We start from the raw sequence: 24,440 nt of genomic DNA on the forward strand, positions 1-24,440 counted from the left end.
AAAGTGTAATCCCAAAAGAGACAGGTGCATGCTATATCAATGGTATATTCTTTCCCCTTTCCTAGTAAGATTTAAATAGTTTAGTTCTATATTATTTTGCACCAGAATTCATCTATATGGCTGCCCAGAAATAATAATTCAGTATAAAAAAATTAAGTGTAGAGACCATTGCCATATCTGTGTCCTTATTTAAGCAGTTGAATCAGAGTTTTTTTTTAAAAGTACCCTTTTTCTAGTCACTCTGAGTTATTCCTTCTATTTCTCCACTTTAATGAAGCAACTTTTAGACATCTGGAAGACAAAATGATGCACTTACCCTACCTTCTGAAAGTCCCCCCCTAAAATTAAATCATTAATTTTTCACTGGGCATGCAGTAAACACTATATGAATGTTTTGTTTTCTAACTACAATAATGACAACAGCTTAAGTATCTATCTGTACCATGCTTTGTAACAAATCTTACTTATTTTTATAATAAACCAGTGGTTTATTATGGTTTATTCTTTGTTTATAGTTAGCTGAATAGCACTGCCTACCATTTTTGTTTGTTCACTTCTTAACCATTTCTTGTGTACTTATTTCAAATCTTCACTGCAAGAGAAAGAATATGTTCTGCATTCAATTAAATACTGCTGTTGTACCTCGAAATGGATTCTCCCTATAAGTAATGTTGCTGTCAGAAACAGTTAACATAATGGTATCCTGTTACTCAAGTAATGCCTTGGCTAATATGTTTCTATTTATTTTTCAGAACACCTTTGCACTATGCAGCTGCAAATTGTCATTTTCAATGTATTGAGATGCTGGTAACCACGGGGGCCAGTATTAATGAAACTGATGACTGGGGACGAACAGCTTTACATTATGCTGCAGCCTCAGACATGGACAGAAAGTAAACAAGCTTATTTGTATTCCTTGTTTCTAATTCATTGCTAAGCCAGTGCCATTTCTATTCTCTTCATCCAGCAATCTCATTTAAGCAAAAACTCCCCTTTGAATCAAATACCTCTTTAATGTCTCAGCTGCTACAATTGCTTTCAGTAACTACCTGCTCCTGCATATTGAGTTATTTTTGCAATTGCATAGTTTTTCCCGGTTGCTGATTTCTGCATGAACCAGCTTCAACTTCTTTATATTTTATTCCCTTATTTATCTTGCTACTGCTTTTCACGTGGTTAGATATGGTATATAAATGTTTCATCTGCTTTCCAAAATGTGAGCAAAACTACTGAACAAAAAAAAAATTGACAGCTGCTTTTTTTTTGTCCAGTTGCTCAAAAATCCTATTGACTGGTATTCTTAAAGCTTTTTTTCTCCTAATATTGAATTTTCTTGAATTAGAGGAGACATTCAGAAAACTCTTATCATATGAAGATATAACATAGCATTAAGTTTCAAGCAATGGGATGAAGGTTTATAAGGAGCATGACGTTATGATGGAGTTAAAATATCCTCTTTATATTCTTAATGCTCCTGATTCCTATGATTGAATCTCTACATTTTCTTTTAGTTTGAGGGAATTTTGAAATTATAAGAATGTTGTGTTTGATGCTCATTTTGTAATGTAGTTCTTTATATCAGATACATAAGATTTCTAGCAAAAATATTCTTTAAAATGATAACTATAAATGAAGTCTCAAAACATAAATATCCTATAATATGTGAAACAATTCCATCAAATTCTGAAGAAATAGTTTTTATTATGACAAAATTTAGGGAATAGAGAAAATTTATAATGCCATTTATTGAAGGAGTAAATATATTGACACCATTTGCAAATATGGACAGCTGCAGACAATTGCTGCTGTCCTTGTAAACTTACTCTTTTTGGTACCTGTATCTGATTTATAGTTACATGAAAAAGGCTTGCCATGTTAATGTATCAAACAGACCTTACGAACTGAACCTTAAGAAAAATACTAGTCTACCCTAAATACAGTATATTGTGAAAGGAGTTATGGCTTCAGTTAAAAGAACAATTCTACCATAATAAGTGAATGAGTAGTATAGTCATATGTTCTTTATTCTTCCCTAGTTTCATTAGCCAAGACCCCAATATTATCTCTATGCTGATATGAAGTGTTCTCCAAGCTCCTAAAGGACCATTATCCTAACAAACCTATCTTTTTATCCCAATGTCAGCAGAACTTCACTGAACAAACACACACACATACTGGCATGTATACAGACACATAGACATATGTCTATCTATACTATACCACATGTGTGAGCACCCACACATTCTTAATTGGAAAACTGAAATCAGAAAGAAACTTCTGGAGCTCAGCCAAGATTTGTGCTTGTGAAACAGAATAGATTCATGATTTAATCATATTTTTAAAATGATAAACTTCATGCACTTTTGCCTCTATTTTGAAAGCAAGTAAGAATATCTTGAACTCTGAGGGAAGGTTATAATTGAATAGCTGGTTTTTTTGGAGGTATGAATTCCCCTACAGTTGAAGTATAAAAAAACTAGGATCATCTCTCCCACTGGTAGTTGAGTTCAATATAATTTAAACATTAAGATTATAAAAATACCCTGGTGGATCATACTACTGTGTGCCTTCAAATTCATGACCTTTTCTCCGGTAGGTTCTTGGGAAAATGTTTAAATCTTTATAAAAAGATTTATTTGAAAAGTGTGTGCCTGAAGACAGAGAATTATGATGAATGACTGAGTCAATATCCCTCACCCTTAGTTTTCATTATTGAAATATAAAGTCATGCATGGAAAAAATACCTAGTTTAGCATAATATTACTTGGAGCTGTCTTGATAAAAAGATTGATTTTTTAAAAAATTAGCTTTTGTAATTCTAAAAGCTACACTGTTCTGCAAACAGTGAGCTTGAAGTGACATATACAGTATTAATTAAATATTTAAGGGTGATGGGAGAACTCATTTAGTTATGAGAATAATACTGTATATAAACCAGAGATACAACCAGTCAACGTTTAAAAATTCCACATCATTATCCAAGTAGTTTGGGTAGATCTGTGAAATCTAATGAAATAATGTCTCAAGTATCCATGATATTTATTTATATTGTCTCTTGAAGGTAATATGTGTGAAATAATTTATAATGCTTTAATCAATCAAATCAAATCAAACCCAGTTCCACATATTGCAAATTTTCTACTTGCATCTTCAGTTGTACACATAAATTAAAATACCACCTGTATTTCTACAATCGCTTGTATTTATTCTCCATCACTGTGAATACACTCATGTGGTATTTAGTCATTTAGAATTTTTTTTGCCATTTTCAATATTTTTTTTGTCTAAGTTAAAATTAGATATTAACAAATCAATGTCAAAAGAATTTCAATGGACCATAATGTTTTTGTTAAACATTTGAGAGAAATTATAGCAATGTTTTCTTACTGCTGTTGGCTCATTTATCAATTACAAGTTAAATGGATACTGTACATAAAAGGTTTCTGTATTGAAGAAGAATATGACTATAGTAATGGACAAGCTAAGTTCATCAAGATGAATTATTAATGTAATACATTGCTAAAATAGCAATTATGAAGCTGTAGGCCTCATGCCTCTTTCAGTGAATCAGCAGGCTATTGCAAACAGGTATTTTATAGATCTTAGTTTGTGCTTATATAAGAAATGGTGTGTGGATTTAGAGAGAAGGAAACTATGGCTGTCATTGTTACTTGTTCTGATTAGCTATTGTATGTGTTTCATCTACACAGGTAATCCTCGACTTATGACCATAATTGAGTCTAAAATTTCTGTTGCTAAGTGAGAAATTTGTTAAGTGAGTTTTGCTCCATTTTACGACTTACCTTGCCACATTTGTTAAGTAAATCACTGCAGTTCTTAAATTGGTAACATAGTTGTTAAATGAATCTGCATTGACTTTGACTTTGCAGAAGGTCGCAAAAGTTGATCACATGACCCCAGGACACTGCAACCATCATAAATATGAACCAGTTGCTAAGTATCCAAATGTAAATCACATGACCATGAGGATGCTACAACAATCATAAATGTGAAAAAAAATGGTCATAAGTCACTTTTTTTCCGTGCCGTTGTAACTTTGAATGGTCACTAAATGAACTGTTGTAAGTCAAGGAATACCTGTACTTTTGCCAATGGGAAAAGAATGTCTTTAAAATGTGAACAATACTTTTATACCCTAAGTATTCCCAACAACTTTATTACTCCAATGTCTTCTGATATTGGTGTCACAGCTAACAACAATTCATACATTGAATTAGACATGATTACAATTTCTGCCATTGCAGAAGCCTTTTAGGAAGAGTCTACGATGGAGAAAATTGTGGTGGAATTGAACATATAAGTAGTATTTGTGTAGAGGATCCAATAAAATGTTCCTTCTAGATGGGATACACTACTTTCTCCATGGAAGTATTGAGCTTCATGGAGACTTTTACTGATGAAATTATATAACTCAACCTATATTTAGGAGGAGGTTGGAATTGATGAGGAAAACTGTATCTAGCAAAGATGAGCTGAAATGATTATTATCAGAAAGCAGTTCCAAAAATATTGTAGCTGAATGTGATGCTGTGGTGTAGAACGAGGACCCTAGAAATACTTCCCATTTCTGAGTGCTCTTTATGACTCCTGCCATGTGCCAATCTGTGAAACATTTATATAAAAAGTTTCCTGGTAGCACTCATAAATGTATTTACTGCTTGAAGTGAAACGCTAAAGAATAGTTTATTCCAAAGAATCTCAAAATGAGTTGCCTTTTTCATTCAGAAAGAATATTTTGGGTAACTCCCATGAAAACTCTGAAGAAATTGAAAGATCCAATGAAAAGAAAGAAAAAGAAGCTGCATTGTAAGTTTGGTATTAGTACAGCGCTTTGACCACATCTCTGCATTATGCTTCTCCTTCTGTGGGTTGCAGTTATGTCCATTTCTTAGTTTTGTTCTGTGTGTCTGTTTACTGCTGGATTTGACATCTGAAAACCATAAAATGCTAACTGTACGGTTCTTGTTTATTGATGTAGATGTATGTTTACATGTACTGGCATATTTCATATTTCATTATTTTAAAAAGTTACATAGCCATCTACAAAATCAGAAAAGCAACATCATGACACAAGCATTGCTCCTTTCATACATGCTTCATGGCATTGCATGCAGAGCTAAAAAGAGCAATGCTTACGGTTTGGGGAAATATTATTGCTTTAATCATTTTGATTGAACATGAGTCACTTATTCACCTAAATTGTTTACCGTTCACTAACAATCCATTTGTTTGAGTTGAAGCTAGATTTACTGGCTTTTATCCAATAAACCCCATTACTGAAGTGTTACGTTGACTAATTACCTGAAACTAATAGGGTGCTACAGAACTGCAGATTATCAATAAATTGATGGGACTTCATTAAAAACTTCATATGATCTCCCCCAGCAGTTTAATGTAAATTTTGAAAGTATGGCACCAAACCATTTAAATGATACAGCCTCGAGCAGAAATTCCCCAGTAGCATTCTCTAGAGATAGACCTAACTCAGTCTCTCCAAAATAATTGATTGTATTAGAGACACCTGAAAGGTCCTGTAGAATCCCACATTTCTCTGCTTGTAAAGAGAGGATTATCCCACCACCTAATCAAGGCACATTTAGTGCCAAGACCAAGGTTTACTTCTGTTAAAAATCTATTTTATTCAAGACTGTCTGAATCTGATTATCTACCAAGAGCTCAAGCACCCTTCCCAGAAAGATGTTTGCTTACTTTCTTTAATCAAGACTGTATCATTCCTGCTTTTAAGATAAAATGTATAAAGACCTGGATTTAGCTAAACACTCCCTTTCTATTACCTGAATAAGCCATGGGAAGCAAAGTTTGAGCAAATAAATGCCTGTTTGAACTCTATACAGTTTCTTGAACTCATTGTTATGCCTTAAAGCTGTCCTGGACTCCTCTACTATCTAATTGTCAAAACTGCAGAATCCAAGTCAAGACAATTACAATAAATTTTGCCCTCAAAGGACCTTTGGTGATATGTCACATGAAACTACCTTAGGTTCTACATTCTTCTATTTAATGAGAACTCAGAAGCTCCCAACTTCACTTGGAGAAGTTCCACTGCATGTCACTAAGAGAATATAGTGGTGACGTAAAAATGTAATAATGAGATCTTAATAGTGTCCAAAAACTTTGAAATGAGTTTTGCTGCAGGTGTCTATTTATTTCAGCTTGGTATATATCAAGGATTTAGAAGAAGTTACAAACAAATGTTTGCTGTCTATACCAGAAAATTTCCCTTTATTTTACCCGGAATCAACTAGAATCCATTAATTTTCAGAATCATAATTTTAACTCTAACAGATTCCCCATCCCTACAGCAAGTAATCATTGATACACATCTAAAAATCTCAGCAAATCTGACTTTTGCAGAGGAATAGATTTAACATCCCCTAATTTCAAAGTGTTATACTCCTTTCTGGCAAACCCCTCCCCAGAAGTCCACAGAAGATTGTCTATATGTGTTGACCTAGTTATGTCTATGTATGTCTGTGTTTTTAAAGATTTGTGTGTGTGTTAGCTCCTGTTGTACCTTTTAATAAGGCTTGAAAATTGGTTCCATTGTCTTTATGTCAAGAACATTGTAATAAATACTATAAGGAAAATCTTTCTTTCATAAACTTGATACTTAGAGTTGGTATATCTTTCTGATTATTGTTGTAGCTTTTATTATATCAATAACCAATATCTTGAATATAGAGTACATAGTAGTTAACGATTTATCAAATATCTGCCATAAAGAGTCTCCTTAAAAAACAATAAAAGGAAAGGAAACATAATAAAAACAGTTGACATTAAAAATTAGTAATTATTGGGAACTATGTTAGACTCCAATATCCAGAATAGTTTCTTCAGTTTGAATAGCTGCATAGTAAATAACATTTCAGCAGATAGTCATTGAAGAGCTAAAGTGATAAAAAGCATTTCTCATTATCACTGTGTGGTTATTTGAAATACAAAAGCTGTCTCTGGCTGTATAGATAGCAACTCTTATTGTTGCATATTGGAACCCTCTGTTGAAAAGAATGTAATTCAAATCTGGCTAATTCCCAGCATAAGAAAATATTTTAATATGTGGTTAATTCACATAGAAACAAAACATTATAGAAAATGGTATAATGGGAATGCTTTTAATTGGATCTTATAGCAAGTATGTAACTTCCAGGCCATTACTATTATATAAAATAATAGTGAGTATGGTAGAACTGAAGATTCATAGGTACAGGATTCTGCAAAGTAGAAATAAAAAGTTGGTATTAAGTATTTTTAATATTACAGTGAATATTTATCTCAGCATCAGTCATTACATATAGTTTAATGGTAACATTTTGGCTTATTTTTAAACAATCCACAGGTGTCTAGAATTTCTTCTTCAAAATGAAGCAAACCCTTCAATCCAAGATAAAGATGGTTATAATACAGTGCATTATGCTGCTGCTTATGGACACAGGCAATGTCTAGAACTGGTGAGTAGGCCTGCATCAGTGCTGAAATGCTGAATTTGCAAATGTGACTTCCAAATAAAACATATTCTTAATTACCATTATTCTCTGACACTGAACAATATTACATTTGTAAATTTGCCCAGGAATATGTCTGCGCAGGAGAGGTACAAGCATTACTATACTACTCCAACATAAAGTTGATGGAGAAGCCAAGCATAATCAGAATCAAGCTGTGAAATTATTCTCGATTGTAAGTTCAGAAGCCTATGGAATATGTAGTGATGAGGAGATGAAAAGGGCATGCACTTGCCATGATCAAAACAGTATTCCTTTGGGATATGCACTGAGGATGTAATGGGTGAAAATGTTTGGGACAAACTGTTGTGGTCTGCCAGTGGCCTGTGGAGCTGGCAGCAGAGTTGGACAGTGGGGAGGAACATGGACCAGTCCTGGAGTCTGGGGAAGACTCGGACGAGGGATCTGTGTGTGACACAGAGATGGGGCCAGGGCCATCTGAGAATTATGTGCTGACTCCAGAACCTGACATCAGCGAGGCAGAGGAACAGGGGAAGCCTGTTCCCAGTGCACACTTGCGCAGAGCTGCCAGAAGGCAAGAACAGTTAAGACAAAAGGAGCGACTCGGGAGTAAGGCTTGGAGATGATTGGCCCCTCCCATAAGACATAAAGGAGGAGCAAAGGGACATGAGCCTTTGCAGGAAGCAACTTTGTTCATTCTGGTCAGTTTAAAATCTGAAGCTCCTTGTTGACTTTGTGCTCCGTTTGACTTTGTACAGCTAATTGGCAATTTAGTTGTTGGCAGCATTTCAAGGGAGATAAAGGTGGGTGCTTATCAGCCTTATCCCGACTGTGGCAGACTTCTGTTGGACTATTCATAAACTGTTTGGGACTCATTATGGGCTGTGAATGCATATAATTCACAGCTGTTGAAATAAAAACATGGTTTTGGGAACAGCATGTGATTGTTACTGTCTCAGGCAGCCTTGGTCAGAACACTAACTTTCTAACTCAATATTTACATTGTTTGAGAACACCCTTGTTAGGCCAGCTATCAAAGTAAGCTAATATTTTCTCAAGAAAGTTCTTGGTACCATTCAGCTTCTAATTTTTCAAGAAAAGTCCAATCATTATGAGTTGTTGTCTTAAAGGGATAGTTTTTCCAGAAACCCTTGCCATAAATTGCAGGTATCTGAGTTTATGCATTGTTACCCACCCAAGCAAGTATCAGCTGCACCATATGCTGTGCAATTACTTAGTTCAGTTTGTTACTGTCACTGTAGCCAAAGTTTCACACCTGCATTTATTTAGGTTCCTATAGCAATGTACAGTACTTGGTGAATACAAGGCTGTTTGTGAAATTAGTTAGATAATAAATTATTGTGTCACTGTTTTACAGAAGCTAATCCATAGGAAAGCAGAAATATTTAAAGCTATTAAATTTATAGCTTTTGGTAATTTTACAAGTTGGGGTTCCTTTTTATTATCATAGTTCAACTTCTTTACTTTTAAAATAAGCATGCTAACCTGGCTATCTATCAAATGTCACAGTCCAGAAGTAAAAAAAAAAAAAGTAGTTTTGCTGTCATAATAGTATCTCAGCATGAAAAGGAATGACAAGATTCTTGAGAAGTCAACAATTCATAAAATATGTGAATGACAGAGCTAGGCACTAATGCATTAGTGAGCACTTCAGTAGTCTGTTTTTACTATGTTAAAATCAGTTTCATTTTATAATGAATTCATTCTTGATTCTCCTAATTCTTTTGAGCCCTTAGTGATCAGAAATAGTAAGTGTGATCATCCAATGGTATTTCACAGTCATAAGATGATGGGTTTCTTTAAAGATAACCAGCATCTTGAATTGCACCCAGAAACCAAGTATCAGCCAATGTAGCTCACAGAGCAATGGTGTCACATAGGCATTCTGAGGTGTGCCCATTACTCTTTGTATCTCTATATTCTGGTCTAGCTGTAATTTCTGAGTGGTCTTTAAGGATAACCCCCATTTAGAAATGCATTGTGGCAGTCCAATTGTGAGATCAATTTCCAATTGATTATCTAGAGGATCTCCTAAGCTAGGCACAAGTGCAAAGACAGTGCCCTAGATCTACCTCTGCAAAGGCCTTGTTCACCATAGTTGCCACCTGCTTTTTGAGCAGGAAATGTGAATCCAAGAAAGTCCCCAGATTGCACACTAGTTTCAAATGGAGAAGTACAATCTCATCCAAGCTGAAGATGAATAATTCCCAGAATTGGGAGATCCAAATACATTGTTTCTCCCCACCAGACTTGCACATTCTCAAACATTGGGAGAGAGCATCAATAGCACTGCTTGGAGGGGCTTAAGGCAAAACCTACAATTAGGTATCAACAATATATTGATGGTACCAGATTCTAAACCAGAGAGCTCCAAAACCTTCAGCACATCAATCCCCTCATGAGGTTTCAGATTGTACAAATACCCCTATTTATGACTTGAAAATAATGCAATACTACTTTAATAGTACTATGAATAACAATATTCATATATCAACAACAATAACAATGGTGGATAATCCCCTCAAGCTTCGGGGTTGACATTGACTATTTTGTGAAATTCTGCCCTAAATTGCTGGATGACCTCTCCCAACTGTTTCGTATAGATGTTAAAAAGAAGGATGAGAACATCAAGCCCTGAGGCCCATCACCAGTGAAACCGGAAACTTATTAGTGCTTTAGTATGCATACTCTTTGATACCTAATTTGTGTGATTATAGTTGCAGATCAAACATGGAGGAGTCAGAGTCATAACTGTACTCCCCAAAGGCACATTATTCCTCTTTCAAATGTGTCAATAAATAGTTATTATGAACTAATGTTGAGCCAGTTTAGGTTGACAAATCTATTGCCTGGAGGTATTTATATAAAAACTTGGCAAAAGCATTTTTCCAGGACATCAATTTTATTACTATCATATACAATGATAGAAAATCCCCATGGTAATTTATCTTCAATCAGTATGAAGAACTAAGTTTGTTAAGACCTAGAAAATCATTAGCAGTTTTTTTAAGCTTCATTTTTTCAATAAATTTGTCATTGCCTATTTTCTTGCTGTGTGCGGCTGAAAAGGGGCGTTGGTACTTACCTGATACTCCTGTTCTCAGTGAGCTGCGACGAGCATCCAGAGAGTGGGAGGTGCTTAGTCTCTGCTCGGATAGGCTGGGCTTAATTGTTAGGACGCTCTTACTCCTCCCTGACTCCTCCCTAGCAGTTCCCCAGTTTTGGCAAAGACAAGGTGATGCAACCCCCGCCCTCTTCTTTGTTATGTTTGTTTGTTTGTTTTACTAATTTCCAGATTTTGGTGACCAGAACAGGATCCCACCAGACAGATATTGGGTGGGGCTGGATGCTCATCGCAGCTCACTGAGAATGGGCATATTAGGTAAGTACCAACACCCCTTCTCCATTGAGCTGCTCTGAGCATCCAGAGAGTGGGACATACCAAAGCTTAGCTTGTCCTACGGGAGGGTCTCCGTCTGGGTTGGAGCCCCCCCACTGTCTGAGTGGACCCGTTGTAACACCCTCCTACCAAAGGAGGCCTCAGCAGAAGCAAATACATCAATTTTGTAATGCTGAATGAAAGGTGATGGAGAGAGCCATGTTGCCACTCTACATATTTCTGCTATAGGAGCTTGCGTGGCCCAGGCCGCTGAAGTTGCCATGCTCCTTGTTGAATGTGCCGTGATGCCCCTAGGCACGGCTAATGATTGAATCTCATACACCTTGGCTATTGTGGCTTTCAGCCACCTGCCTATAGTTGAAGGTGAGACCTTATGCTCCTGAGCGGTTGGCTGAAAAGATACGAAAAGGGCTTCAGTCTTCCTGAAAGGAGCCATTTGATGTAAGTACGTACAGAGAGCTCTGCAGACATCAAGTCAGTGCCATTGATGCTCTAGGCCCTGAGAAGGCCTGGGGCAAAAATTTGGGAGCACAAGTTCTTGTGCCCTGTGGAAGGCAGAATTGACTTTTGGTATGAATGTGGGGTCTGGTCAAAGAACCACTCTGTCAGTATGGAATAGACAAAGGTCCTTTCGGGCCGATAGAGCCGCTATTTCCAAGATACATCGTACTGATGTTATAGCTACGAGGAAAACTACCTTGTATGTGAGAAAATGGAGACTAGTAGTTTTCAGTGGTTCAAATGGACCCTTCGTGAGTGCTGTGAGTACCTTGTTAAGGTCCCAGGTCGGGTAACGATGTACCACTGGTGGACATAAATTTGTGGCACCCCGAAGAAAACTCTTTATCCATGGGTGGTGGGAGATGGATGTTCCCAGGTCACCACCGAGGCAATAGCCACCACCTGTCATCTTAAGGTGTTTGGAGAGAGACCCCTGTCAAGACCATCTTGAAGAAACTCCAAAACTTGTGCTACTGACAGCGAAAATGGGTCCACCTTGGATTTGGTGCACCTTTTATAAAAGATAGTCCATGTGGCATTATATATACGGCTCGTAGAAGGGTGCCGAGCTGCTTGAATGGTGTTGATCACCCTGGTCAGAGATACTCCTTTCTTAGATGTCTCCGCTCAACCTCCAAACGGCTAGGTGTAGCCATTGAGGGTCCGGGTGTTGGATCAGTCCCTGGGTGAGCAGAATTTTGTGTGGTGGAATTTTCCATGGTTCTTCTGTGGACAGACCCCTGAGATCTGCAAACCACGGCCTCCAGGGCCAGTATGGTGCCACCAAGATCAGTTCTGCTTTCTCGTCCAGCAGCTTTTGGATCACCTTGGATATCAGCGGGAGAGGGGGGGAAGGCATAGAAGAGTCCCTGGGGCCACCGGCAATGGAGGGCGTTGATGTTCTCCACCCTCTGGGATGGGTATCTCAAAATGAATCTCGGGAGCTGCGCGTTCAGGGGAGAAGTGAACAGATCTATAACTAGCAGACCGAATCTCTGAACCACCTCCTGAAACAGATCTGGGTGCAGGCGCCACTCTGACTGGTCGACTGTGGCCCTGCTCAGCCAGTCTGCCTGTGTATTTGTGAGCCCAGAAATATGCTCCGCTGTGATGGAGCTCAAGTTCCTTTCCGCCCAAAGGCACAGTCTCTCTGCTTCCCACATGAGTTGTTTTGAGTGGGTACCCCTTTGTTGGTTTATATGTGCTTTTGTTGTGACATTGTCTGTTAGTATGAGGATGTTTCTCATTCGAATATGAGGATGGAAACTGTGAAGGGCCAGATGGACTGCCCTGAGCTCCAACCAATTTATGCTGTTTGATCGGTCTGCTGCTGACCAATGTCCTTGAGCCGAGAGGGACTGGAAATGTGCTCTCCATCCGAACAGGCTGGCATCTGTCGTAATGGTCAGTCTGTGGGGCTCTTTCGGTGGACAACCCTTGTTGATGGTCGGAACGGTCCACCAGTGCAGAGAGAGAAGGACTTTGGTTGGAACAAATACTCGGATCTTGAAGTTACTTTGTCCCGATCTTTGGTACAGAAGCAAATCCCATTGGAGCAATCTAGCATGGAACTGGGCCCAAGGGATAATAGAATCTAGACCCACAGGAGATCATTTACCCCAGTAATTTGGACAAATCAGCTAGAGGAACCCGTTTGAGGGTTCTGATAGTCTGAGCTAAGTTCTTGATGCTCTCCTGCCTCTCAGGGGATAGAAACACTCTTCCCTTAACTGTGTCTATTACTGAACCCAGGTGAGATAAACGAGTCGAGGGAGATAAATGACTCTTTACCCAATTAATGGAAAAACTGTGTTGTTGAAGGCTTTGCAATGTGATTTGAGTATCCAATTCTGCCTGCCTGGATGAGGAAGATAAAATTAAAATGTCACCCAGGTAGCACTGCAGTCTTATGGGTGTGCCTCTAAGATGGGCAGCCAGAGCTGCTAAGACCTTTGTAAATGTCCTTGGGGCAGATGACAACCCAAAGGGCAGGGCAACATATTCAAAGTGTTGGTTGTTATAACTAAATCTGAGAAATTTGCTGTGTGAAGGTCTAATTGTGTGTAAATAGGCCTCTGTTAAGTCAATGGAAGTTAAAAAGTCACATTTTCTTATGTTAAGCAGAATGGATTGGAACGTACTCATTTTAAATTTACGATAAACGAAGGAATCATTGAGTTGTTTTAAATCTAAAATTGCCCTCCATCCCCCTGAACTCTTAGGGACTACGAAGAGTAGTGAGTAGAACCCTTGCCCTTGCTGATCCCGGGCTACTGGTTGGATAGCCCTGATTTCCAGTAAGTGACTGATTGCTGTCTCCATCAGATTTCTTTTAACAGGGTTCTTGGAGAGAGGACATGTCATAAAAAAGCTCGGGGGTGTGGAGTGGAATTCTAGAGCCAGGCCAAATCTAATGGTGTCTCGAACCCAGGAATCCGAAGTAGAAGTATCCCAACGGTCTGCAAGAACCTTAATCGACCTCTAATGGGGGCGTAATCTCTGGATCTATTTTGGACGTCAGAAACCTCTGTTTCCTGCCCTTCTAAATGGTCTTATTCCCTGTTCCCCGATCATTTCTGTCCAAAAAGTCCATTCTATCAGAGTGGTGGCTGCTCCTAAATCCCGATAATCTCTGAAAGCTAGGGGAGAAATGTCCCTGATGGTAGGGACAAAAGGAGCCTCTCTGAAAGGGCTGATAATTTCTGTTGTCTGAGAGATGAAAAGGGGAGGGGAGAATCTTCTTTTTACTTCTGGTCTCAATCAATGAGAGCAATTTAGGGATTCTAGCAAAACGGAGTTTTTGAAAACTATCCAAACCTCAAAGTTGTTCCTGCTCCAGCCAAGGAAAGCTGCCTATCGAACCAAAGGCTGAGCTAAAACTGGGGGACACTAGGGAGGAGTAAGAGCATCCTAACAATTAAGCCCAGCCCATCCAAGCAGAGACTAAGCACCTCCCACTCTCTGGATGCTCGGAGCAGCTCAGTGGAGAACCTAAAGAGCTCTCAGTTTTAAGTTTGTGTTTATATAATGCTTAGCATTACAACAATTTCAGTATTTTCAGCAGTAAGCCAATTAACCTGTATTTACCTGTATCTGCTAATCTGCTTTCTGACTAATAGCGTGGCTGCATTTTAAAAAAATACTTTCAAATCTTGATTTTTTCCCCCATGAAAAATGACTTATCTCCATTCCTTTTTTTCACTCTGAAATCAACTTGTCACTTTGTATAAAAAAGATTTCTAGTGTTTTCATGTTGGTCCTTGGGTAACCAGGTCATATTCATGGACTGAGATAAAAATAATCAGAAATAATAAAATTAGCTTTTTATTTGGAAGGCCTTTTGGAGAATGAGCAGCAAAGACTGAGAACAGAGTTAGCAAGCATTTTATTTTTAGAATTTATGTTCTGAGATTAATACAGTCACAGCTCATGAAACTGAAAACAAATGGATGAAGTACTATACTCATACTACGCACTGGCAAAATCTAATAAAATCTATTGCAGCTGTTGCTGAGGTCTGTTTCTCTTGACATCTTAACTGAAACACGTTAAAAGAATGTTTAAAAGACAATGGCATCTGCCTTCCAATGACGGTGGCAGCTTGTTTGTCTCACACAGATTGAAAATAAATGTACCGTAGTGACAGTCAGCATCCCACCCAAAGTGCTCAATTCAATTATCATTCCATGTGTTAGTACGCTGCACACACTCTAGTTGGTGTCACACAGGCAAGAGTGTGTAGCCTCTAGATTAGTATTCTTAGCTTGAATAGAATAGTGTGTGTGTGCTTGTGCTTGTAGTGAACAGGGCTTTAAACTGAATTCCTGATATTCTGGACAAAATTTGCTAAATGTGCTGATACTATCCTTACCATTTGTATGGAATTTGCACCTGGCACAGATACAATTGTGTTAGGTAATCTGATAAACTGATCTACAAGTGAAAAGTACTAAATAGGTGATCAAATCAAATCAAATCTTTATTACATTGTAATCCAGCATAAGGTGGGTAGGATACAATCAGTTTAAGGAGGAGACATGGGATTAAAAAGCATAGAAGATATATCGAAGTCTAGTTTAAGAGGGAAAAAATCCTAAACATATATGTTATGTATATATAAAGTCTAAAAAAAATCTAAAGGGATGGAATCTAAAAATATATATGTTCCACTGTGTCTCCATAATATTGCTATTCCTCCAGATCTGTAATATGTGTGAAATGAAAGAAAAACATTATTGATGAAATTAAGATTAAGGGGGGGGGATACAGAGATCTGAATGCAAGTAATCTGATCTTGTAGAGCACCCTTGATGAATACCCTTGATGTGGAGTGTTGAAAAGGCTAAAATTATGTCCAAAAATATAAATTAGTATAATCTAAGTTGTCCTGGTTGTATATGAAGTAGAAATCCATAGGTTGGTGATAGTTGCATGTCGTGTTCCAGTGAATGGCAGTAATGTAATAATCATAATAGTTTCTGGGGGAAATTGCAACATTCAAAATTCATTTTGAATGAATGCAATTTGCTCAAGCATTAATAACAATGGTATTCTTAACCACATAAATGAACAATTGCTGCAAAAAACAATGAAAGTTTTATAATGTGTATATAGACAAAAAGATACTTATTAGGAATGAAATTTAAAAATCAATTTACAGTTAACATGTTAAAAAGCAGACAAAATGTATGGTAATTCTGAGGGAAATAAAAATTGTTTTGGAAGTACATGAGGAGGCTAAACACAGAGCTTCCACCAGAATGCATGACATTAAAAATAGAAGTTATTTAATGATTAAATGATTTGGGATGAAATTGAAGTGAAAGAATGCTGGAAGGAGTATTTTAGAGATTTTTGATTTGTTCTTCAGTAAATTATTGAGAAATACATGATTTGTAGTAAATGTTAGTTAATTTGTGTGATGCAGTGAAGAGAGTATGGATCTGAAAATTCATGTATCAATTATATCTAAATAATTAAAAATGAGAGCAGGTAGATGACTTTGTCTATTTGGTAAATGTTTCTTAAGATTGGACAGTTGTAAAAAGAGGAAATATAAAAATAATAGATAATGTGTGATCTGTTGTAAGGAATGAATATTCGTCAAAAGCAAGAGTTTTTATTTATAAAAGAATGCTTCTGGACTTGTTTTCTGGAGGTAAGTCAACTGGGCCTGGTATGTCAGGAGAAACCTAGAATATAAAAATGTCTTTAAAAATCAATAAAATTTGTTCAAAAAAAACAACAACAAGAAAACATTGAGTCAAGAAGATATGATTGACTGAATGTAGATTATATATCAAAGTGAGTAAGCACAAAGATTCTGGTTAGAAAAAGAATAATGAGGATATAACAGTGGGTGAAGAGAAAGGAAATAGAGAGGAAGCCATAACTGTTGATGTATGATTTGGAAAAAGAGGTGACAAAATTAAACTAGAAACTGGAAGACAGTTTCTTTCAACAAAAAAACCTCTTTCAACAAAACTTCTTTCAACAAAAAAAACATCTGGGTGATTTTAAGCCAGTCATTCTCAGCCAACAGGGTTATTGTTGTGGAGAAAATAGGTAGGAGCATTCTGTATCCAGACTTGAGTTGTTTAAATAAAGATGTAATATAAATGTTGCTGTTCTTCTTGTGCGGTTTCGATTCATGCTCACCGCTGGAGCGCCCCGAGCCGGCTGGTTTCGGGGCTAAGCCACCCCGTAGAGGTGGTGAAGAGGGTAGAGATCGCCAGCAGGGTCGAGGAGAGCCGCATTTCTCCTCCCCAGCTGTCCATTACTCCCTTTCCCGAAGGCGGTTGCAGCGGTGGTCAGAAATGGCCACCTCATAAAAGAACTTGACTGGAAAAGAATGTGCAGGAGAAAGATAAGAAGAGAAAGTTTTGGCTGACCGGGTTGAACTGAAAAGCAACAACATAAGGTACCCTGGAATTTGAACTATAAAGAATAAGATTGCTCCCAAAGAAGATATTGAAGCGGTGAATGAGAGAGGGAAGGGAAAGGATTTGGGTTGTTTTTCTTTCCTTCCCCATATTGACAACTAAGAGTTTTAAGTAAGAAACTGACAAAAATCCACGTTGACATTAACAGGCATTTAAACTGAAAATAAAATGTCAAAGGGATAATAAAGACTTCTGGATTTTCAAAAACTTTTAAAAGAAGGAAAGGAGAGAAAAGGAAAAAAATAAAAGGGTGGGATCTGGAAAAATGGAAGAGACCACCTGGAAGTAAAACGAATTAACAGTGAAACTCTAACAAGATTCCTAAAAGATTCATTCCAACTGAAACTTTGTAATAAGATAATAGAACCCCAAGAAGAGAAAGTGGAAAAAAGAAGCAAGAAGAAACAGCTTTGGATTATTTGGATTACTTGGTGATTTTTGGATTTTTGGTTATTGGATTTAAAGGACTAAAATCATTCGGGTGGTTGTTTAAAAGTTTTTAAAATGGTATCACTCTTGGAAGAATTGAAAATGGAACTTAAAAAACAGAAAGAAGATGCACAAGAAGGAAGAGGGTTTTTTGGCTTCGTATTTCAATTTTTAGAAATGGAGATCCTGAACTATGAGAAACAACAAGAAATGCCTGTAGAACAAGAAGGGCGGGACAAAGAAGAAGCCATTTTCAATGACCAAGTAATTCTACGTGGGGGGGGGGGGAAGAAAAGGGGGGAAAGAGTGAAATATTTAAGATCTGAAAAAACAACCAAAAAAAGAGAATAGTTTGAAAAGTAATTACAATATTAGGAAGAAACAGAAGAAAGGATTACAGAAGAGAGAATTAGAATTAGAGAGACAAGGAGTCAAAAAGGGGAGGGAGAAGAAGAGGGGGAAGAGGAAAAGGAAAAGAAGTTATAAAGGACAGAAGCAGGATATAGAGAAACAGGGAAAATGTACAAGGATTAAGGGTATAAGCCTATTTAGAAGACAGAGATAATGGGTGAAAACTTAATTGAAAGAGGGATTCTGCAAGGGTACATAAGATAGTATTGTTATATTAGAAATAGAAATGAACTTAGAAAATATGAAACAAGTGTGATTAAAATGATAGATAAAATACTCATTGTAATGTAATGGAATTTTGTTAATAAATAAATGAAATAAAGAGAATGAGAGAATAAAATTAGGAAAGGATAGGAACATTTTAATTATTATTAATGAGTTATAGAAATTTAAGTGAAGAGGAATATTAAAGAAATATGAAAAAATTATGGAAATATTATAAGTGTTCCTAAGGAAGTATGATATCTCATTGAAAAGAAATGTTAAAGATGTTAAAGATTATAACTAACATTAATGATAGAGCTGAATTGGAATAGAATAAGTATTTTATTTATTATTGTTATATATGTATACTTTCTCTTTAAGAACTTAGTATGTATTTTAAGAATGTACCAAGCAGAATTCGACTGGAAGTTATGTGTTATATTAAATGTTATAATTGTAAAGGCATAAACTGAAGTTTAAATAAGAGTTGAATGGACAAAAATTAAAAGATACAAAGGTGTCATACTCCAATCAGTAACTACAGGGGAAAATTTTGTTTAATGAGAAAAGAAAATATGAAATTGAAACAGGACAGACAAAAGTATAAATATAATGATTAGAAAGATATTGAAACTTAGAAAAAGATATATATAATTGAATTTAGAAAGGAATGAGATAATTAAAAGCAAGGTTGAGAAAACTAAGGGAAGGGAAAAATTATTAAGAAAATGTTAAAATAGTAATAAGATATGGAATAGAACACAAAGATGAATATGAAATTGAGTTTGTGTCTGTATGGAGAAGTGATGACCCGGGACCATGCTATTCTCAAAAAAAGATATTTTATTTGTATTATGTTTTGTGAAAATCCAAATAAAACTTTTACAAAAATAAATAAATAAATAAATAAATAAATATATATATATATATATATATATATATATATATATATATATATATATATATATATATATATATATATATATTGCTGTTACTATCTTCCTTGCAATCCCTGCATAACTTCTCATATGTTCTGAAGAATCCCCAGTATTTCAGAGCAAATTAGAAGACAGGAAAAGTTTTAGGGAAGAACAGTTCACAAAAATCAATTCATTTCCATATAGATTTAGTGTCTCTTACTAACTCATATGTTAAATGTACATGTTATGTGCTTTACCTCTTCACCATAGGTATAAATGATTTCCTTCTTTTGTTTGTCCTAGCTTCTGGAGAAAACAAATAACTTTTTTGAGGAATCAGATTCAACATCAGCAAGAAGTCCTTTGCATTTAGCTGTAAGTATAGGTTGCATGAATTGCTGTTCTAATAAGATCAAATAGCCTTCTGTTTCTTATCTAAAATATACTGGTTATTACTTATGATGAGACTTGTTTTCTTTGAGACATATCCAAATCTCTCCAGCCAAATTCAAAGCCCAAGATCCCCAAATGAAAACATTGCTATTGCATGATAGCTAACACTTTCTAAAGCAGAAGCCTCCTCTTAGAGATGGGGAAAGAGTTGAAGTCAATTTTAGTTAAGCTACTTTGGGGGCTCATATAAATATGCTACTAGTTAGAATAACAAATTCAAGAACGGTGTGAGGGCTTATTTCTTTACTATGTTTAAATTATTCTTATAAAGAATATCTATAGTCTCTGTAACCAGGGGTGGGCTGTTACTGGTTTGCACTAGTTCACACCAGTTCACGTAAACCGGTAGTTAATTTTATGGCCAGTTTGGCAAACTGACAAATCCTACCCTGGGTGGCCCTGCCCCACAGACCCCTCCCAGGAGTCCCCACGCGGCCCATTTTGGATCCCAGGTACTTTACCACGCAGACCCGCACGGAGGCCCAGAGAGCTTTCGGAGTCCAGGATGGCCGTTTTTGCCCTCCGGGAGGCTCGTGGAAAGTCTCTGGAGCCTAGGGAGGGCAAAAAATGGGCCTCCTGGAAGCTCCAGAAGGCCAGAAGTGGACCCATTTCAGACTTCCAGGGGGCCTTTGGAGCCCAGGAAGGCTGTTTTCGCCCTCCAAGAGGCTAAAGGGAAGCCTCCGGAGCCCAGGGAGGTTGAAAATCCCCCCCCCCCAATGGTGCAGGAGGCCACGCCTACAAAGCAACTGGGCAGAGAACCAGTTGCTAATTTTTTTGAAGCCCACCCCTGTCTGTAACCTTCAATTGGATGAAATTATGCATCTCAGGGCAAAATGTTTTCAACCAAAGTACCTCAAATGGGCTAACTCACAGAATGCTGGGACCTATTATTGAAATTTTTATTTATTTATTTGTTCAATTTCTATTTCAGTCAATGATTCTGGGGAATCTGTGGCTGCTTCAGCATTGCCAAGCTTCTGCCGCTATCACACTGCTGTGGTCATCTACCTGCCCCTTGAGAAGGGAAAGAGGAAGGAGGGAGGGACGGGGGGAGAGAGGAAGGAAGATTTCCAATGCTCATTGCCAGTCAAAAGGAAGTCATATCTTAATGCAGCTCCAACTGATCTTTTGGCCACCATGTCATTTCTAGTTCTCTGTTTAGTTGAGGAAACATCTCTGAAATGATGACCCAATGGGTCACAAGTCCTCTAATTAATACCGGTATTAAATGCAGTTTTGTGCACTTCAGAATTAATTTTGGGACATCTGTCCAGCTGCAGCTCTGCATACAATCACAGTTAGAGAAGCAAATGTGCGTAAGCAAGCAAAGCAAGCAATACTGTACCTTAGTGAACAGTGGGTTCATTTAATGACAGTGGCCTTTGCTTAACTACCGTGGTGTTTGCACTTATGGCTATGTCCATTTAATGATTGCCGCAAAAAAGTCATAAAATTGGCAAGGCTTGGCTCTAGTAGGTCATAACTCGAGGCGTACCTGTAAAATACTCACTATGGAATCTGATAAACTTTTGAAGGTTTAAATTGAATTGTTTATATAAGTTATTTACAGTTAATTTGTCCATTGCTGAGCTGCCCCCTCAAACTATTTCAAGGATTTTTTTGCAAAATAGTTGGCCAATATTCATCACCACATATACAGAAATGCATACAGAGAACAGCTTATAAAGTACTCTCATCCCCAAAGTAGCTTCCATTTTGCTGTGATTATGTAAACTGATTAAAACTTTTCCTTCAGCTTCTGGTCCAGCTGACTGACTAGTCTTTTGCCTACTACTTTATCTTAGCTTTTGTGGAGGTTTTTTGTACTTTGTTGATGGTTCTTGGATTTAAATATGTATTATGCACATCCTATGATTTCTCTGTTTTCTTTCTTGATGGATGTTATATGCCTCACGGGGTTCTTTTGGATTGGTGTAGGTTATAAAACATTTGTCACCCAATTCAGATTCTTTTCTATTGAGATGCATGTACTACTTATTTCCAAAGATTAGTCTAAATTCATTTACTTTTTAATAGGTTAAAATCCCTAAAGGGTTAGTTTATGTACCAATTTTAATCATCTATTAAAAATGCAGTTCCGGAGAAAAACCCTGAAAAGTATAGTTTATTCTGAAGAGGTAAATACCACATTGTGAAACAGGATTCAGGAGACTAATGAGATTTCTTCACTGTTCAGTTTTCATATCAGGAGAAACCTTGGTGTATTCTCAGTGTTTGAAAATCACTGGTCTTAAGTACTTCGTTTTTTCCTAGGCCTATAATGGTCATCATGAAGCATTAGAAGTGCTGCTTCAGTCACTAGTAGATCTCGATATTAGAGATGACAAAGGACGTACTGCCCTGGATCTTGCTGCATTTAAAGGACACGTGGAATGTGTTGAAGCGCTCATCAATCAGGGTGCTTCTGTCACAGTGAAAGATAACGTCACACAACGAACCCCACTCCATGCCTCAGGTAGGTGAGATGCTACCATTTTGATACACTGACTACAGTTAAAAAAGAATGATATGCAGAAAAGCTCATGGGGATAATCAGCTTTGACAAAGTTCAGTTCCTTTTTAAACAGAAAAAATTCTTACCCACTTAGTGTAGTGGGAGATAACTGCAGCAAAAATTGCAAGCTGTAATTTACATCTGTTCCCACTATTATGCTAAGGTCACTGTGTATTGAATCACCTCAGAGTTCTATATAATAATTCAGGTTGAAGAGAGAAAAAAATTATAGCAATTTTAGAAAATTACTATTTCATTTGAATTCTTCATGATTAAGAAAATATAAGAGTGAAAATCTCTAAAGTTTTTTCCCCGTGGAACAACTCCTCCTTTCTAAATGAGCTAAGCTAAAATTGAACGTTTACTAAATCTCCAGAAATAAAGAAATAAAGTAAGCACAATTTCTTACAGGTAGTCCTTGATTTATTACCACAATTGGATCAAGGAATTTCCTTCGATAAGCGATACTGTTGATAAGTGAGTAATCCTATGATTGTGCCCAATTTTACAATCTTTTATGCCACAGTCATTAAGCAAATAACTCTGGCCATTAAATGAATCACACAGTCTGTCATGCCCCTGGTGGAGACTGACTCTGAGGGAGAGGAGGGACAGCTGACAGGGAGCGGAAGTTTGGCTCTGGAGGTTGTGGAAAAGGCTGGTGAAGGGGAGAGACCGACTGAGCAGTCAGAGGAGGACCCAGCCCCATCCCCTATCCATCCTAAGGCACGCAGGGAGGAGAGGATAAGGGAGAGATGTGGTCTCCTCGGGAGGAGGGGCCCTTGATCCTCTTCATGGGCTGCAGGTGTGAGAACTGCATAAGAGTTTGGACCTGCGTTCTGGCAAACGCTGGAGACAAAGTGTGTTTTATTTTGGTTTGAGGTTATCTTGGTTGGCGTCCTTCCAACAGACTCTGCCTTGTTATCTCCTTGAATTTGGTAAATACTTCTCCTGTTCCGTTGTGGAAATTTCATCATTGTAGTTTGTTTGGTTTTTATTTTCACCTCTATTTGCTCATTAAATTTGGACTGTATTGCTTTCTTTTGAAGACTATTTTTGAGTACGTTTTATCTCCAACTGAGAATTATTGAACAGTGAGGCCAAGTTGGAGGCATTAAAGGACATTTATTTACATTTTGGATTTTGTTACATTTGTGTTACACTCTGGGTCATCACACAGTCATTAAACAAATCCAGTTTCCCCAATTGACTTTACTTATTGGAAGCAAGCTGGGAAAGTCATAAATGGTGGTCATATGACCCACCCAGGACCCTGCAACCATCGTAAATACATGCCTAGTGCCTGGATTGTGCTTACATGAGCATGGGGACACTAAAATTGTAAGCGTGAAGACCGGTTGTAAGTCACTTTGTTTTAGTGTCACTGTAACATAAAATGATAGCTTAAATAAATGGTTGTTAAGCCAAGGACTACCTGTATTCCCAAAACAGAGATGATGTGTAATCAGACATCTATAGTGAATCATGATCCTTGAATTTTATTACCAGTTCATCAAATTATCATGACATATTGCAGGGTTGGGCAGTAATGGGTTTACAGATCTTCTGAACTCTAGTTGTGTAGTATCATTTTGTCTAACCAAATGGTACCCCAACATTTCATAATTGTATCACTGAAATGAAGAAAGCTTAGCATAACCCAAATTGGATTGGTCTGTGAAGTTCACTCAAGTTCTAGTCCTTAGAACAAATTCCTGGGTTCAGAATTCTGCCCCTCCTGAATCAGATTACAGTTGGTGATGTCAGCATGCTATGAATTAGATCTGTTTCTCCTCTTGAGTTGCACTTGCTGTTAGGCATTTAGAATTTAGATCAACTCATCTGTAATAGGATATACCTACTTAATTTTCCTTATGCCATAGTTTAGAATTGATTATATATTGCCATTTATTTTTAGAGTCGTTAACAAATAAACCAAGTACTGTATATTATTTTGTATTGCAATGGTGCATTATCTTAGCATGGCCTGATAGAGACCTCTGTTGGCTAAATACAGGTTTACATTGTCCACCAATAACAGTTGAAGCAGACCATATTTGACTATAATTAGGTAGGATTTCTTCATGGAAGAAACTCAAAATTGCTGCTGCTGCTATTTTCCATATGTCTTTGGATGCT

General features: G+C 37.2%; 1 protein-coding gene across 10 annotated transcripts in view; it reads left to right on the forward strand.

The window, feature by feature from the left end:
- Nucleotides 1-24,440, forward strand: part of ANKRD44 (ankyrin repeat domain 44) — a 157,324-nt gene that overhangs the window by 108,701 nt on the left and 24,183 nt on the right. For 7 of the 10 annotated variants that reach the window (XM_026667970.2, XM_026667965.2, XM_026667969.2 and 4 more), the window contains exons 14-18: nucleotides 753-893; nucleotides 4,747-4,827; nucleotides 7,379-7,490; nucleotides 19,637-19,708; nucleotides 22,061-22,262. In XM_026667970.2, the coding sequence (XP_026523755.2) occupies nucleotides 753-893; nucleotides 4,747-4,827; nucleotides 7,379-7,490; nucleotides 19,637-19,708; nucleotides 22,061-22,262 (608 nt within the window). The remainder of the gene's footprint in view (nucleotides 1-752; nucleotides 894-4,746; nucleotides 4,828-7,378; nucleotides 7,491-19,636; nucleotides 19,709-22,060; nucleotides 22,263-24,440) is intronic. The other 3 variants (XM_087949532.1, XM_026667968.2, XM_026667966.2) reach the window with 1 other exon arrangement.

The sequence above is a fragment of the Notechis scutatus genome, chromosome 1, assembly GCF_049901735.1.
Source record: "Notechis scutatus isolate UNSWTSFEM ecotype Mainland chromosome 1, rNotScu1.2, whole genome shotgun sequence".
Lineage (NCBI taxonomy): Eukaryota > Metazoa > Chordata > Lepidosauria > Squamata > Elapidae > Notechis > Notechis scutatus.